This window comes from Rhizophagus irregularis, chromosome 12, assembly GCF_026210795.1.
Source record: "Rhizophagus irregularis chromosome 12, complete sequence".
Taxonomy (NCBI): domain Eukaryota; kingdom Fungi; phylum Glomeromycota; class Glomeromycetes; order Glomerales; family Glomeraceae; genus Rhizophagus; species Rhizophagus irregularis.
This window is the reverse complement of record NC_089440.1, coordinates 3076325-3094965: the sequence shown is the minus strand read 5'-3', so window position 1 is coordinate 3094965 and position 18641 is coordinate 3076325. Positions and strand designations below refer to the sequence as shown.

Here is an 18641-nt window from a genome sequence, read left to right as displayed (position 1 = left end):
TTTAATGAGTGACACGCTCCAGGGGATTACCCATTTATTTCCTGGGAAGGAAAACAATAGGGTTTTTTTCCCTTCGGGAAAAAAACCTATTATTTCCAACTCCCCATGAAATAAATAATACAAATATATATACAACTTACCAGTCGCTTTCACAATGAAATGTGATGAGAAAATTTTATTATTAAAATAAATGTAGAAATGAATATTTTTAATAAAAATGTCGGGAACATCCTAATTCCTGAAAAATAAAAATTGTCCCGTGAATAAACCAATTGAAAAATAACTCATAGAATTACGGAATTACAGAATTGTGGCTTATAACATTATTATATTATTGTCAGTTTATAGAATTATCGGAACTAAGAAAATTTTGCGGCTTATTGTTATGGCATTACACAATTATAGAGACATTACGGCAATTTTTTTTGACGGCGTAATTAATTTAGATCGAGGAAATGGCGTAATTATACTGTTGTAATGCCCAAATTTTGCAACTAATCAGGAGTAAAGTTTTACGCCCTACTATGTATATATATAGATCAAAATAAACATTGTGATCACGATCATTCATTTAAAATTGTATTCATTGTTGTTATATTAATTTTTTTTTATAATGTTGGGCTAAAATATTAAGAAATTAAGACGATCATACATTGAATACATTTCAGATCTGCGTCACCATTTATTCATCTTAAAACGCCATGAACCATATTTGATATAATAAAAATGCATCAATTGCAGCATATAATATTTTTTTCAAATGCCTTTTGCATTAAAGATTATTATTAAAAATTCATTCTACAGCCCGTCAAAAGAGTACACATATTTTTTTACCCACAAGATATTCAATATACATTATGCATATTTACGTAGTTATTTAATAATATGTATATAAAAAAAAAATATATATTTATATATATTATTTTTTTTGTTTGTTCAAAATATCAAAATATTTTAAGCCATATTTAAGCCAGTTTACTTAAAATAAATCATGCAATATACCCAACTACCAAGCCATTGTTCAAATAATGATCTTTAACACTTTAACAGAACAATAAAGTCAATTATAAAAAAAAAATTGAAACCAGGGTAAATTAGGATCGAAACCGGTTTTAAGATTTTAAAAAGATTTTTAAAGATTTCCATGCAAAAAGAATGCTGTTGAAAAAAAAAAAAGATGCTTTGTTTCAAAGAATGTAAATATTTGAGGATATCAAAAAGCATTAGAAAGCATTAAAGCATCAAAAAACAACAATATACTGAATAAAATATATTATTTATTTAATAATAATAATTTTGAAATTTGGAAGTGAGGAGCAACAATAAGCTTTTTTTTAAATGAAAGTTTTTGGGCGATCTAACTGACTACGCCACAAATAAATATGCAATTTCTAATGATTGATGGGAGAAAATATCCTATTTGGAGTTTATTATAAGCAATATAATATTTTTATGCGCATTATACATATTAACTTTTTTTCAATAATCACATTAAAATATTCATCAAAAGAAGAAGGAATGAAGGAATGAATGAATAAATAGAATGAAAGAATGAAAGAAGGAAATAAAATAAAAAAAAAGATGAATGAATGAATGAATGAACAATATGAAAATTTTTGATTGAGTCGAGTTACAGAGTTAAGAACTTGGGGAATATAGTATTATTGTATACTATTATACTATATATACTATATGTACTGTATGAGAGTTTTATGTTAATATATGTAATATTTACTGAAAAAAAAGGAAAAACTTTAAAAAAAAAAAAAAAAAATTTCTTTGTTATTGATTAATAAGACAATCCAAATTAATTCCAATCTTTGACTAAGTAAATAATTCTATTCTTTCGGTGATCATTACGTAACCTAAACCATTTATACTATAGATATATTATAAACACGTGTTTTTGTATGAAACATGAGACATTGTTCGTTTTTCTTTCTTTGAAAAAAAACTATTATTTGATTGTAAAGATCTGTCAATTTTATATTTAAAAAAGAAAAAACAACAAACAAATAATAAATAAACAAATAAAATTAACCTGAAAATTAAAATTTAAAATAATTTATCAATAAAATGTTTTCTAAATATCGTTAAAATTATATTATTTACAGTAATACATTTACGGTATAAAGCGAGTTATTTTATGATGAAACATTTAAACTGTCAATAGATTCAAAATTTATTATTATTCCTTTTGCAGACAGAAGATAAACAGTTTCATGACATAAGCAACGTCATAAAAATCAATCGAAAAAAAGTTTCAAATATTTCATCATACACAAGAAAAAAAAAATCAAAAAAAGTTTTGCCCATTGAATAAAAGGATTCCACATCAATATAGAAAAATTTGGTTAACATTAAATCACAAAATGTACACGTTACCAAAATTTTGAAACATGTGAACAAATTTATACGCACACATTTTAAAAAATCCTATTGTTTCTGTTACTTCAACTTTCCTAACTAAGAACTAGGAAAATAATATAACCTTTTCATTTATGCATTTTAACCCATAAAAAGTAAGGTGCATTCATTCAAAATTTGTAAATGATTACGTAGTTATCTGTGATAAAATCATTTGATGTCATAAATGTCATAATTAAAATGGATATAATTTTTTTTATAAAAAAAGTTAAATAAAGTAATACCCTGATACCCTAATACGCCAAAATGTCAACTTTAAATTTTACGTTATTGGATTCAACCCCACCTTAATAATCTTTTAGTGATTTGGCTGCGTCATTATCATGTACTGTATACTGCGTATGAACGGTACGAGCGATTAAGTTGGCGGGAATACAAAAAGTACTATTTTGTACTTCTGTAATATGTACTTTAGCGAAATTTCACGTGAAATAAAAAATAACCCACATAAAATCATGTTTACTATCTAAAAAAAAATCTTTCATTTATTATTATATATTTTCATTATTGATTTATTATAGTAAAAAAAAAAAAAAAAAAAGAAAAAAGAGAGTACAAACTAAAAATGCTAAATAAAATAATATAATAATATCATAATACAATAATAATAATCTAAATATCTAATATACATTTTTTACAAAGAAGGGTGTTTTAATGATCCAAATAAAAAAAAGAGAACAAGATCAAAAAAAATTATTGTCCAGCAATTTCGGCGTACCACTTATTATTTTCTTCATAACCATCACCATCTAATGATACATTATGATTATCATTACTATAAAGTGGTAACTTATTTGAAACGTTCTCCAAAATGATAATATCACCAATCGCCCATACGCCATTTGGATCATTATGGTATCCAGGCTCTGTGGTGTGACGTCTGACGAGCCAATTACTATTTTCACTTCTGCCCATAAATGACCATACTACAAAAAGTAAATCAATTCTTAGATCATTCCTTAAAAAAATTCATCAAAAAAGAAAGATCTTTAGATTTACTTACCATTATTTTCAGTAGCATGTAAACTACCTCCTGTTGTTTCATGTTTCAAACTAATGATAGAATTATAATGAATAGGATCACCAGGAACTTTATTTTCACCATAAGGTGATGATACGATCCAAATTTCATTGGCGGCAGGTCTTGACATACCATCACAAGATACCTAAATAGAAAAGAAAATTTTAGACTCAATAAAAAGCACATGCATATATGAGCGGTAAACTCGATGATAGTCTTTTAAAAAAAGCACATGCATATATAAGCGAACTAACCTTTGATAATTGAGAATCGGTTTCAATTGGAATCTGTTCACCATGAGATAAAAAATTACCAGTAGAACAATGTTTGATTGTAATTTTTGAACCATATCTAATTTGATGCATAGGATATTCATACATTATCCCTTGAAATAATCTTATAACCCAATCAAAATCATCAACATTTCTAAATTTACTTGCTAAAATATTCCTAATATTATCATCTAATAAACTATTTAATAGATAAGTTTTTTGTTCTTCTAAACTTGTAATGTTTGCAGTACGACATAAAGATAAAAATTTGGAAATAAAATCCGTCATATCTTCTTTTGGATTATATTGTATACAACGTAAATTATGTAAAGCCGAAGCATTCATTACATGAAATGTGATATGAGATTTCAATGCATTTAAAAATCCTGTGAATGTACAAGTTTTTTTCGGTATAAAAATCATTGGATCCACTTTTAATATTGCGAATGAAACTATTTCACTCTCTTCTTCTATACCATGCAAACGACAAAAAAATCTTAAATCTTGTAACCATGATTCTGGGTCTTGAGTTCCATTGTATTTACTTGGATGAACTGTTACTGCTATGAGCGGTAATTTACATGAACTACCGAAATGGTCTGACATTTATCCAAGTTTATATTATTATAAAAAGTTTTTTTTTAAAAAAAAAAAGAAGTTTTTTTTTATTTAAAAGAAAGAAAATTAAAAGGAAATTTTTTAAAATTTTTTTTAAAATTTTGTTTAAAAGATTTTAATAATTTTGTTTAAAAAGATTTTAATAATTTTGTTTAAAAAGATTTTAATAATTTTGTTTAAAAGATTTTAATAATTTTTTTTGAAAAAAAAAAATAAAATTTTGAAGTGGGACGTTATATATATAAAAACAATTTAAAGTAATCAATATAAATAATAATTTTAATAGGAATAAAAAAAGAAAAAAAATTTTTTTTTTTTTAATGACTGAGAAAAAAAAAAAATCCTGTACAGCGACCATTCCTATTTATACAAATTTTTTTTATCACAAAAAAACAAAAGAGCATAAATGATGAACAATGGGTGGGTATCAATTAATTTTTAAGTTTATTGCTTTTCTGTAACTTTTTTTGTTGATGACAAAAAAAAAAAAAATACTACAGTCTCACATAATACAAACATTAAAAAACTATATAGTTTTTTTTTTTTGCATTGCATTACACATTACAATCGGGTAAAAATAATTTTAGTGGCGAAATAAAATAAATAAATAAATAAATAAATAAATTTCAGTAAAAAAAAAAATTTTTTTTTTTATAATTAAAAAAATTAATGAATTTTTTTTAGGTGAAAAAAAAATAATTTTTTTTTTCTCACATTGTTAAATCCATTGTTAAATTTTTTCTTTCTTTCACACTCTTATAATACAACACCATTGTTAATTATTATGCCATTTTTATTCAACTCGGTGTTTCATATTATTAATGACGGAATACCATCACCAAATTCAGAAATTCTTAAAAATTATTTGGATGCTGCGCCACTTACGGAACTTTATTTGGAATTAAAAGTACAATCGTTAATCAAATTATCATTATTTTCTTTCCTCGGTATCGTCCAACCAACCAGAAAAAATTCGTCAGGAGAAGTTTTACGTGTGTAAGTGTAATGTTGTGGCTGATGTAATATTATTTTTTTTTTCGAAACGCACTCCCTTTTCCTTTTATCCTTTTAGTTGAAACGAACCACTTATATGTGGTGTTACGATTACAGGTGAAAAACGTGTTTTTTAAAAAATTTTTCAAAATCCAAACAAGTTGATTAAGCCGATCTTCCGGTTTTACCAAATTATTATTATAAATTATATTATATAATAAAAAGTAATTTTAAAAACTTTAAATCTTTTTTAGGATGATTGAAAGATTCTAATTCCATGCATTAGGATTCTTTTTCACAATAAATTTGAAAAAGGAAATTGAATCTTTGATAACTTTCAAACATTCCCATTCTTGATTACTTTTTTTTTATTCCAAATTTATTTTATTTATTATACAAATGATCATCGATTAAATACTGTATATATGTTCATATATATATTCATATATTCCCATCCAGCTGATTATTTTATTTGTCTCACGATCTGGCGCAGTTGATTACGCGAAAGCCCAAAATTTCTTTTATTGTAATTATTTATATAAAAAAAATTTCCACGCGAATAGTTAATAAATTTTGTCTGGAAAGATCTAATGAGTGAAACTTATATACTGTATATATAAAATATATAAAATATATAAAATATAGAAAACCATTTTTTTTTTATGGAAAATAAAATCGGATAAAATTCTCAATGATCAAATGTAACGTGATTCAAAAAATTAAAAAAAGTAATTAAAATAAAAACCATACTTAAATATAAACAAACAAACAAATAAATAAATATTACATTTTTACAGTTATTTATATTTATATATATTTTTTTTCTTATTAACAACAGATTTAGTATTTATTATAAAAATGCACTTAATATTTTTTTTTTTAACCAATTTAGTATTGTACAACGATTCATCATAAACAAATTTGGAATTTTTAATAATTTTTTTCTAATAATTGATAACAATTTTTATCCTTTCGACACCATCTATAGTATTTACCATATTTACCGTTTTTATTAATAATAATATGATTTTATAAATCAAATATTCTAAAATAATATTTTTGTATAACAAAAATAAAGTACGACAATAAAAAAGTACAGTACGTGGGTAAAGAAACTTATTAAGTATATCAAATTAGGTATATCTGATATTTAATTATTATTCTTCTTATTATTATTCTATAATTCGATTAATTACAATTATTAATGTATTTAATGGATGTAACAAATAATTTCCTCTCTTTAAATTAAAGTTAACTTATCTTTTAACTGATGGGCTAATAAATCATGATTTCTACTAATAGATAGTTTCATCTTTATAAACTTGAGAACCCCTTTATTCTACTTATCTTGTAATTTGTACAAAAAAAAAACAAATAATGAATGATTTTATTCGTCATTTGACCCTTTTTTCTTTTTTAAAGAACCTTTATATAGTAAATGCTTAGAAAGATGAATTTAGCAGGATATTCCGAGTTTTGATATATTGATTATATATATGTGTGTGTGTACGTATTTTTCAATGAAATTCCTAAATTTTCTATATAAACAAAAAAAAAATACTTTTTTTTTTTGTCAAAAAATACCTGTATTTATTACATAAATTTATCTACTAAACTGTTTTAACCGCTAATTATGTGAATAAAAAATTAAAACGCAGATGATGACATATGATATAGTCGTATTAATATGTATATACTATAGCATTCATTTAAAGATTTAAAAGAATTTCTTCTTTCTGAATTATGACTGGTCTATGACCAGCCTATAAAAAGAATTCTGGAAAAAACTCCGATAAATGATCATTTTTCTGAAAAATTTTTTATAGGGCTCTATAAAAAATTTTCTGGGAAAAAGTCCGATAAATGATCATTTTTTTAGTTCTTATTCCAAAAAAACTCCGATATGTGATTAATTTTCTAAAAATTTTTATAGGGGATCTGAAGGGATAAGCTGATAAGAAACTAATTATCCTATTTTTCAATCTCGATCAAAGTTTTCGTATACTTGAAACGTTTTATTAATTTCATGTTAATAAATACAGAATACTGAAGAAACTTTTCATGATTTTGTAATAATGTATTCACAAATTTGACAGAAACTTTGTCAGGTAATTATTCTGAGGTTAAATATACTATATTTGTCCTCCGAATTGATTTTTCTGATAAATATCGTATTTAACTTAACACCATTCCTATTTCTTAGCAGAAGCTTTAATAGGTCCGTTTGCATTTGGTAAATACGACAATACGACAAGGAATTGTTGAATGGAATGAAACTTTTAATTTATTTATCGTTACTTGAAAAGAATTTCATAAATTTGGTAAGGCACAACCTTAATTTCGGACAGGATGCAAAGAATCTACTTCTTTTCTAATTCTTTGGCGAAGAATTTTACATGCTAAATATGCATTAATCATTTGGGAAAAGATCGTTCGACGTTAATCCATCCGATGTTAGATAACAGGATTAATAAAGATGAACTTGGTGTCGTAAAGTTTCGCACGTCATAAGTTGGTCATAAGTTGGTTTTAATTCTCTGTCACTTATATTTCACAAGGATACCATTTCTATGTAAGTAGCCATCAAGTGATAAATGATCAAAATCAAACATTCAGCATGATAGAATCTTGTATTTTCCAATTGGCAATCATATACGCATGAGATTTAATTAATATGTTTAATGATGAAAAGTGGTAATAAATCAAATTTTTAATTATTTTAATTGAAACGAGAAATAAAATTGAATCAAAGAGGTATTCAAATTTTATTTAAAAAGTATCGTAAATCGAAATAATTATAAAATCAACATGTGGTTTATTACCAATACATAATACTGGTCCATAATCGGGAATGAATTCCAACCGCTATCATCGTAACCTACTTTTTTTTGACACTTGATTATTTCATAAATATAATATTTTGTATGCTTAAAAATTTCCAGAGTTCTCGAAGTAGATTCCCAAACTTTACTATTGTCAAAGTAGACTATTTACTAGTTGTCATTTCACGAATGATCTAAATCCAAATGTCAAATTCAAAATTCCAAAATAGTACCATGCCGTTCCACAACCATCATTTCCACCTTTATTATAAGTTAAATTAACGATGTTGTTCATCGGTGCGTTAATTATGAATGCATGCACAAAATTTCATCAAAATCATCACACCCTAGTTTGCCACAGCAGATAGTAGAATTATTTATATTTTGTATTTGTGTGACAAATAGATCTTCTTAATATATTCGCGATTACAATATTTTCTTCTAAACTTTAGTTCTCAATTCTATAAACCATATCTTTATTTGTATCTATGTATGACAATCAATCATTACTATGCCATTTCAAGTTGTATCCGAAAACTGGTTTTGAAATAGGCAATGACAACTTTTGTGATTATAAATGTCAATTAAGTCATTTATACTTAACTTGAAACATATATATTCAACATTTGAGTTTACTAATCAGTATAAGACTTTTCTTACAAAAACATTCTACAAATAGTGATACAAAATTTAAACAATCTGTGGTTCATTTGATTCTTCCTATACCGACTTAATGAGATAAACAATATTTCATTACATCTTTTTTACGTTATTAATGAGATAGAGGAAAGATTTTTTTGTTTTACCTACTTATTTTCGTTTTCTTTTCAAGAACTCACATCTGTACGACCACGTGTTTTATTTAAGATGAAAATCGGATAAATTATTTGGACCATATTTTTTATTTTTTTAATAATACACCTTTTTAAGTATTTTAGGCGTTTATTTACATGTATTTAATTTATGATTTCCTCGTATGTAAATAATTTTATTAGTGATATGGTATTATTAAAAAGTTTTTGTATTTATTTTATAGTTAAAGAAAAAAAGAAAAAACTAAAAAAAAAACAAATATTATCCAAAAACAAATGTAAATGTTTTCTATTTATGAAACGATTATATACTCAAATAGAAAGCTTTTTATGGAAATTTTTGATTATTTGTTTAGTAAATGTATGCTATGGTAAAAATATTGAAAAGTTTTATCGGATAAACTTTAATATTTCTATTATTAGATTTTTTTTTTAATGAAATAAACCAAATTAGAAATATAGCGGTTTAATTTTTTGAGGAGTTTATGTTGATATAAGGTTGAGCATATTACTTAATATAAATTACTTAATACATATTACTTAATAACTAATTATGGGGGGAAAAAGGATATCGCTTTCTTCTTGAAGCAAGATATACGGCATACATCAAGTTCAACAGATCATAAGTATATACATAATTTTTTTTCACTTTCATGAAGAAAACATTCCCTCACCAAATTCGTAGCGGGCGTTACTGCAAAAGTATCGATCTTGATAGAGTTGCAGTATGCTTCCTAATTGATATACATATATTTATTTATATTATTAGTATATCAAAGAACAATCCCCCTGACCTATCAAAGTCGATACATTTGCGGCGTTACTTGATACTCTATGAGGGAAGAAATATTTAATAAATCCAGAGTCGATCACTTTTATTGTATGACTTGTGAGATAGGTGTAACATAACCATACATAGATTCCATACCATAAAAGGTAACTTGTTGTCCTAATTTCACTTTTTCCGGATTATTTAATGCACAATAAAAGAAGAACCAATTGATTATTCTTTTTTTTGAATTTTTAATTTTTTTCCCCCCGTCAAGTCGGCCGTTTTTTTTTACTCTCGTAGCTTACAAATGGTAGTGGCTTGTAAGGTATATGTTATTGTAAATTTAAGATAAATTTATTTATATTTTTGTGCAAAGTTATGAATTTTCGATGAATTTTAGTATAAAACTGGTAAAATATTGGGAGCAGGCACTTATACTGTGGTAAAAGGTCAATATTTAATTTCCTTCTTAATGCGTCATTTTTGTCTTTTTCATGTTTCATATTAAATATACCTGTATTTATAAATTTGCATTTTATAGAAGCTCAATATGTATGTATACTTCCAATAATTAAACATATTGAAGAATAATTTGTGTATGTGAATTATTTTATTAGAATATTTATATTTAAATCATCGAAAAAAATTTTTTTTAGATTAAAACAAAACAATATTTTGCAGTCAAAATAATTAACAAAAAGACTATGGAAGGTAGATGGGATATGATCGTGAACGAATTAAATATTTTAAAGAATATTTCACAAGGTCATAGATACATTCTAACATTGGTTGATTACTTTGAGTCTATAAATAATTGTAAGTTGAATAGTTGATATTTAATCGTACCATAACAAGGATTTTACTTAATAATGATTCAAATTATTTTTTTTTTTTAGTTTATATAGTCACAGATAGGGCTCTTGGTGGGGATCTCAATAGTCGTATTTGTCAAAAAGGTAGTTATTTCGAACGTAACGCAATTAATATTGTTAGAAATATAATTGAAGCTGTTAAATACTTACATGATAAAGAAATTGTTCATAGAAGTGAGTGATTTTCATACTTTAATTTACCGATTTTTTTTTATTTCCATTTTTAAATTAGTCAATTTATTTTTTTATTTTAGATCTTAAGGTAACAAAAAATAATAATCAAAAAATCTTTTTTTTTTTTTTCTTCTCGTAATTAATTATACACAGTTTCAACGATGATGATTATGATGATGACATAAAACAATTATTTTTATAGCCAGAAAATATTATTTTTAGAACCCAAGATGATGAATCTGATATTCTTATTTGTGGATTTCATTTATCTCGAATTATTGATTCGGATATTCTTAACACAATATGTGGTGCACCTGGTTATATGGTAATAATTAAACGTAATTAACGGTAATATTTTTTTTAAGTTAAAAATTATATTTGTGATTTATATATTAAAATAAAAGATTAATATGGTTTTTTCAGGCGCCCGAAATTTTCGGAAATTCTGGATATAGTAAACCTATAGATTTATGGTCTATTGGTGTAATCACATACTTTATATTATGTGGTTTTGAACCATTTGGTAATGAAGGTACATATGAAGAGATTCATGATGTTCTTCGAGCAAATTATAATTTTAATGAAAAATCTTGGAAGAAAGTTAGTGATACTGGTAAATATAATTAATTCATATATCAAATGAATCTTTTAAATAAAAAATATATATATATATATTTATACATCTTTTTTAATTATATAGCCAAAGATTTTATAAACAAATTATTAGTCATCGATCCTGATAGTCGTCTTAACGCTTATCAAGCTTTAGCTCATCCATGGCTAACTGCTAGTTCAAATTTCAATTCTCGTAAAGGAGCTATTGAAACAGGTTAAGTCGATACTTTAAAAAGTATTATTTATTTAAACATTATTCGAAATTCGAAAATATGAAAAAATTAATAATATAGAATAATTTATTATTGATATTTAACCTTAAACTTTTTTGGTAATATTAATAGTCTTCATGTGGTTCTTTATTATATATAATATATTAGTATCCATGTTGCATAAATTCATTTAAAAATAAAAAAAAAAGGAAACAATAAAATGATCACCAGGAAAAAAAATCATTCGTGATCCGGGGTCCATTATAATACGTATTTTTAGTAATTTGTGCACCAAATGTGATATTGTCATTCACGAATCAAAAAATTAATTCAATTCAATTCTCAATTCCTAATAAGAAAATAGATTCTCTTAATGGAAATTTGAAAAGTTTGATTAAAAACGATTGTTTTAACAAATTTCCATAAAATTTTGTCATACGATACAATATTTTACGAACAAAAGTTAATCTATGGAATAGAAAAATTCCGAGTAAATTTTCAACTAGGATGAAAACAAATTTAAAATCTACATAAAAACGAATCCTTTGATTACTATCTTCCTAAACTACGACAAAATATTCTCAAAATTTTGAAGCTTGAACAATATGTATATTTTTTTTCTAGAACAAAAATTTGGGAATGATGATTTGTCATTGTTATTAAATAAATTGTGAAATATTATTATAATTTTAAGATTTAACTTTGTTTCTTTACCTTTATTGCATATCAGCCTATCAGCCTGATATAATTGGTGCAATCCGAATGATGATCTATTTTGCTTTGTTCAAAAAACAAGTTAAAACAAGTTCAGAATCCAGATCATTTTAATTCTCAATCAATTTACATTTGTGAATCAGAAATTTTATCGCTTCTATTACTGAAATTTTTAAAATTTTTAAATTAAATTTCAAAAACTTTTATTTATTTATTTATTTATTTATTTTTTTTTAAAAAAAAATAAATTTGAACAGACATATATTATTCGCTCTCGGCTTTCTTCGAAAATTTTGAAATTCGTACTGAAAAAGATATTTATTTATATATATATAAAAAATATTGAATTTTAAATAGTGATTTAAATTAAATTTAAATGATCATTATTATCATTGTAATTGAAGCATTTGCAAAATTTTCCGACAATCAACATTCATTCAAATTTTTCCTGAAATGTCTACTATTGAACAATGTCTTCTAAAAATATAAAAAGTAACAAATTATTTTTTTTTCCTTACTTATTCTTTTGTTATTTTCTTCATCATTATCATTTCTTTTTCGGTAGTAATATCAATAAAAACATATACACATACATTTAATCCGAACCCTTTTTTTTTAAAAAAAAAAAAATAATTTTATTTAATTGTTTTATAAAACATAATAATGTTCGTGTTCGAAAGCTTGACTTTCGATATTCCTTCTACCCTCGAAGGCATTTGTTTTAATTTGGCTTTCCTCTTTTCCATTGTTTTTTCTTTCATTTTTCTCCTCTTTTCTTTCTTTTCTTTTATTTCTTCTTTCACTTCTTTCCTCAATTCTTTCATAAATGATCATGTGACCAGTAACTACAGTATCTATGAAAAAAAACATAAGAATTATGATTACATTTTATATGAAAAATGTAAACAAAAAATTAATTATCAGGTTCATTATTATTTAAATTGTTATTATAATAAAATTAAAAGATATCGTATGAAATATCATGGATCATTAAAAGTTAAGATTTTTGAGATATCAGATTATGGTTTGAATAAGGATGAACGACGAGAAAAGTATAAAGATTATTATGTATTATTATGTGAAAAATGTAATCAAGAAGTTAACAAACGAGATTATAAATGTAATTATTGCTATAATAAGGAAACTGATCCTAATGAAAAATTTCGTATGAGACTTGGAAGTTGTAAAGAATGTCATCAAGTAAATGAGTATTCTGTTGGATGTCTATCTTGCATTATTAAGCATTTTAGAGAAGATTTTAATAAATGGACTAGCGGAAATAAAATTATTGATCAATTAATACAGAATATTCAACTCTCATTTAATAATTACAATGATTTATTAGAATGGATTCCGTATAATAAATTTGAAAATATTAAATATATAGCTAAAGGAGGGTTTGCTAAAGTATATTCAGCTGAATGGATAGATGGCCGAATTAAAAGATGGAATCCATTATCTAATAATTGGGAAAGGAATGGGCAAACAAAAATTGCTTTAAAAGTATTAAATGATTCGGAAAATATCAGTGAAGATTTTCTAAACGAGGTACGGTATCTAAAAGAAATTTGAAATTGATTTTAATTAATTATTAACTCATTTTTTTTTTTTTTAAGATAAAAGTCCTCATTAAAGCTAGTTATTATCCAGGAATAGTGAAATGTTTCGGAATTACTCGAGATCCTATATCTCTTAATTATGCATTAGTATTAGAATACGTGAAAAATGATCTACGTTCATATCTATATCAAAATAATAATAATTCAATTACATGTGGAAAGAAATTGAACATTATAAAACGTATTTGTTATGGACTTCATATTATTCATGATATGGAATTAGTTCACAAAGATCTCCATCCAGGTAATATTTTAATTGATGGGGTTACACTTATAAGTGATTTTGGGTTTTGCATCCCAACAAATAAAACTTCATCAGATTCAAATGTCTATGGAGTAATGCCATATATGGCACCTGAAATATTACGTGGGGAACAACATACGTTAGCGTCTGATGTATATTCTTTAGGTATCATCATGAATGAAATAGTTACTGTAACACCACCATTTAATAATCAACCACATGATCATTTTCTTGTACTGGATATTTGTCGGGGTTTACGTCCAAATACCATTAGAACAGAAACAACAGAAACTTCAAATTCTTTAAATTTTTTAAAAGAATTAAATAAATTAATTGAAAGATGTTGGGATGCAAATTCAATAAATCGTCCTACTTCTGGAGAAGTTTGTGACATTTCTTTAGATATTTTAAATGATTACATAAATCAAAAGCAAGCTGAAGAACAGAAAAATCCATCATATAATTTTGATGAAACCATCGATACCACTTTAAAAAAAAATCCATCAATTACAATTGAAACTCATTCAGAAGCTAATTATACAAGTGGAATTCTTGATTTACCACCAAACTTACCAGAACCAACAAATTGGCCAAATCAACAAGAATTCATTTCCTCAAGAATTTATTCACAAGATTTACTAGCAAGTAAATTTATTTTTTTTTTATATATTTCTATTTGTTTGTTCAAAATTATGAAGTTAATAAATATATTATTTTTACCGTTATAGAAAATTTACGATCTGAATGTTTAGAATGTATGGTTTATTGAACTCAAATTAGATATAAATAAGATGTATCTTTTTTGGTGTGAATTATAATAATAATTAATCAAATTTTTTTTTTGTATTTATGTAAAAAAAAAGCAGGTAGATACTACAAAATATTAAAATATAATTTAATAAAAATTTTTTATTTTCTTGTTTATTTTTTTTAGTTCATAAGTTTTTTTTTATTACATTTATTAATACTTTTTTTATAAGATAATAGTTTACGGCATAAAAGTAATATGTAAACAAAAGTAAGAATAATTAATTTAATAAAAAAATTTATAAAACAATTATAATTTTAATTAAACTCTAGTAATTTACAAGTAATCGGTAAAATATAAAACCTGAATATAGATTGTAAAAAAATTCAGTTAAAAGTCTTTTAACGAGATGATAGATTCAGAGCATAAAACTCGAATTTTTATAATTTTTATTTATATCTTTTTGATCGTAATTGATTAATTAAATATTTTTAATGCTTTTTTTATTTAGTTGTAAAAAGAAACCATTTAATATTTATTTTTATTATTGATTTTTTTCTTTTTTTTTATTGAAATGCAGTATTTTTATAATTTATGAATTAATTATAAATCCTGGTCTGGTTTATTAGATTTCAAAATATAGCTCACTTATTACCGGAATTGTTTTTTCCAGAATAATATCCAATCAAAATTGGCAAAAATACAATCACATGATCCCATCACATTCTTTATTTTTACTAAAGAGTCTCCATTAAAGACTTCTTTAGAAGAAATTAATTTAGAAACTTGGATTCTTATGTATATATTTTTTATTCATATTGATTTTTTTAATTATTTTAATTGCAATAATGATGGGGAGGAAACGTTAATATTGTACCTTAAGTTTTGGACCGGTCTGGGTTTCAAAATATGGCTTATGCAGAGTTACACTAAGGTTATATTCAACAGAGAAAAAGCAGAGGAAAAAACAACGTATATATAACGTATAACAATTGAATTTGACAAAAATACAATCACGTCGATCACAATGACAATACTGACTTTCATAGGTTAAATAATTTGCTCATTTACAGTTTTTTATTTTCCAGAAAAGATAATAGGCGAAATTTGAAATGGTAACTATTACACCATCATTAAATCTATTAAATAATAGGTCGATCATCATGAATAGTTTTAACACGTATGAAAAAATTTTATTAGAATTTTTTTTCGTCATTTCGCCATTTTTCCTATTTCGTCGTATCGTATTACGCCCTATATTTCGATTTTAACTTTTACGTATAGCAATTAAATTAGGTTGCTTTCACAACATCGTAATATGTCAGTATGAAGTCATAAGAAATCTATACTCACATCAAAATAATACGCATAGCCATATTTGTGTCTACGCAACGTGATACGATGTCCTTGCGGCACGTGACAAATACAACAATAAAAGCACTTCGAAGTTTGAACTAGTTTATTAACCATATATTAACCATAATAATAGTGTCCACTATAAATTTGCTATGTAATTTTGCAGATCTGCAAAATTATGTGAAAAGAATTAGAATTTAGCACTGTAATATGCGAAGTTTTATTGTTAATATAATAGAATTACGATATACATACAAAAAGAAAATTAAACAGTAAATGAATAATAATAAATAATTAATTATCCATAAAGAAATTTTCGTATCAATTCCATGGCTGATCAGTGATTATTATGCCTGGCTATTTCATTGTTTAACGCTAGTAATATAAAGAAGTGAATTATTTACTACTTTATCATAGTGATAAAAAAAGGTCGTTTTTCGTTCATTAATTCGAGCCTAATCAGGAATTGCACATTCTAAACATTCAGATTGTAATTTTTCTATAATGATAAAAAATAATAAATTTATTAACTTATTAATTTTAAACAAACAAATAGAAATATATAAAAATAAATTTACCTGCTTGTACATTTTGTATAATAAGATTTGAACAATTTGATGGTTCTGGTAAGTGTGATGGTAAATCAAGAATTTTACTTTTATAGATAGCTTGTGAATGCGTTTTCATTGTAATTGATGAATTTAAAGTGTTATCGATGGTTTCATCAAAATTATATGATGGATTTTTCTGTTCTTCAGCTTGCTTTTGATTTGTGTAATCATTTAAAATATCTAAAGAAATGTCACAAATTTCTCCAGAAGTAGGACGATTTATTGAATTTGCATCCCAACATCTTTCAATTAATTTATTTAATTCTTTTAAAAAATTTAAAGAATTTGAAGTTTCTGTTGTTTCTGTTCTAATGGTATTTGGACGTAAACCCCGACAAATATCCAGTACAAGAAAACGATCATGTGGTTGATTATTAAATGGTGTGGTTACAGTAACTATTTCATTCATGATGATACCTAAAGAGTATACATCAGACGCTAACGTATGTTGTTCTCCACGTAATATTTCAGGTGCCATATATGGCATTACTCCATAGACATTTGAATCTGATGAAGTTTTATTTGTTGGGATGCAAAAACCAAAATCACTTATAAGTGTAACCCCATCAATTAAAATATTGCCTGAATGAAGATCTTTATGAATTAGTCTCATATCATGGATAATAATATGAAGTCCATAACAAATACGATTTATAATAATCAATTTCTGTCCCAATGTGATTGAATTATAAGTTCGATATAGATATGAACGCAAATCATTTTTCGCGTATTCTAATACTAATGCATAATTAAGAGATATGGGATCTCGAGTAATTCCAAAACATTCCACTATTCCTGGATACTAATTAAGAGCTTCAATGAGGACTTTTAACTTAAAAAAAAAAAAAAATTAGATAATAATTAATTAAAATCAATTTAAAATTTTTTTAGATACCGTACCTCATTTAGAAAATCTTCACTGATATTTTCCGAATCATTTAATACTTTTAAAGCAATTTTTGTTTGTCCATTCCTTTCCCAATTATTAGATAATGGATTCCATCTTTTAATTCGGCCATCTATCCATTCAGCTGAATATACTTTAGCAAAACCTCCTTTAGCTATATATTTAATACTTTCAAATTTATTATACGGAATCCATTCTAATAAATCATTGTAATTATTAAATGAGAGTCAATAATTTTATTTCCGCTAGTCCATTTATTAAAATCTTTTTTAAAATGCTCAATAATGCAAGATAAACATCCAACAGAATACTTATTTACTTGATGACATTCTTTACAACTTCCAAGTCTAATACGAATTCATTAGGATCAGTTTCCATATTATAGCAATTATTACATTTATAATCTCGTTTATTAACTTCTTGATTACATTTTTCACATAATAATACATAATAATCTTTATACTTTTCTTGTCGTTCATCCTTATTCAAATCATAATCTGATATCTCAAAAATCTTAACTTTTAATGATCCATGATATTTCATACGATATCTTTTAATTTTATTATAATAACAATTTAAATAATAATGAACCTGATAATTAATTTCTTGTTTACATTTTTCATATAAAATGTAATCATAATTCTTATATTTTTTTCGTCTTTCATCCAAATATAAAGTGGCGATAAGAAAAAACAAGAGAGAAGAAATACCGAAAGCTAAAATAGTAATATAAATTTCTTCTAACATATTTATTTATTCATGTAGTAAATTATTGATTTGTTTAAGTTGGGATCGATTAAAGTATTCTTTTGGTTGAATTTCACTACCGAAT

The 18641-nt window shown here is 24.7% G+C and overlaps 3 protein-coding genes across 3 annotated transcripts; 2 read left to right on the top strand and 1 right to left on the bottom strand.

The window, feature by feature from the left end:
• Positions 1-2888: 2888 nt before the first annotated feature.
• On the bottom strand, positions 2889-4669 carry OCT59_004188 (uncharacterized protein). Its single transcript, XM_025315830.2, has 3 exons — positions 3703-4669; positions 3431-3593; positions 2889-3353 (listed from the first exon to the last, which is right to left on the bottom strand). The coding sequence occupies exons 1-3, from the start codon at positions 4324-4326 to the stop codon at positions 3121-3123; spliced, it is 1020 nt and encodes a 339-aa protein (XP_025181850.2). The 5' UTR covers positions 4327-4669; the 3' UTR covers positions 2889-3120.
• Positions 4670-10044: 5375 nt separating this feature from the next.
• OCT59_004187 (uncharacterized protein) lies at positions 10045-11617 on the top strand (the record flags this gene model as incomplete). The annotated part of the gene is made up of 9 exons (XM_025323110.2): positions 10045-10062; positions 10138-10186; positions 10279-10289; positions 10394-10553; positions 10634-10783; positions 10864-10871; positions 10986-11108; positions 11207-11396; positions 11484-11617. 9 exons carry the CDS (start codon positions 10045-10047, stop codon positions 11615-11617), a joined length of 843 nt encoding a protein of 280 aa, XP_025164458.1.
• A 1679-nt stretch (positions 11618-13296) lies between these two features.
• On the top strand, positions 13297-14956 carry OCT59_004186 (uncharacterized protein; the record flags this gene model as incomplete). Its single annotated transcript, XM_066148126.1, has 5 exons — positions 13297-13546; positions 13712-13872; positions 13941-14058; positions 14353-14832; positions 14916-14956. The coding sequence occupies 5 exons, from the start codon at positions 13297-13299 to the stop codon at positions 14954-14956; spliced, it is 1050 nt and encodes a 349-aa protein (XP_065996754.1).
• Positions 14957-18641: the final 3685 nt, after the last annotated feature.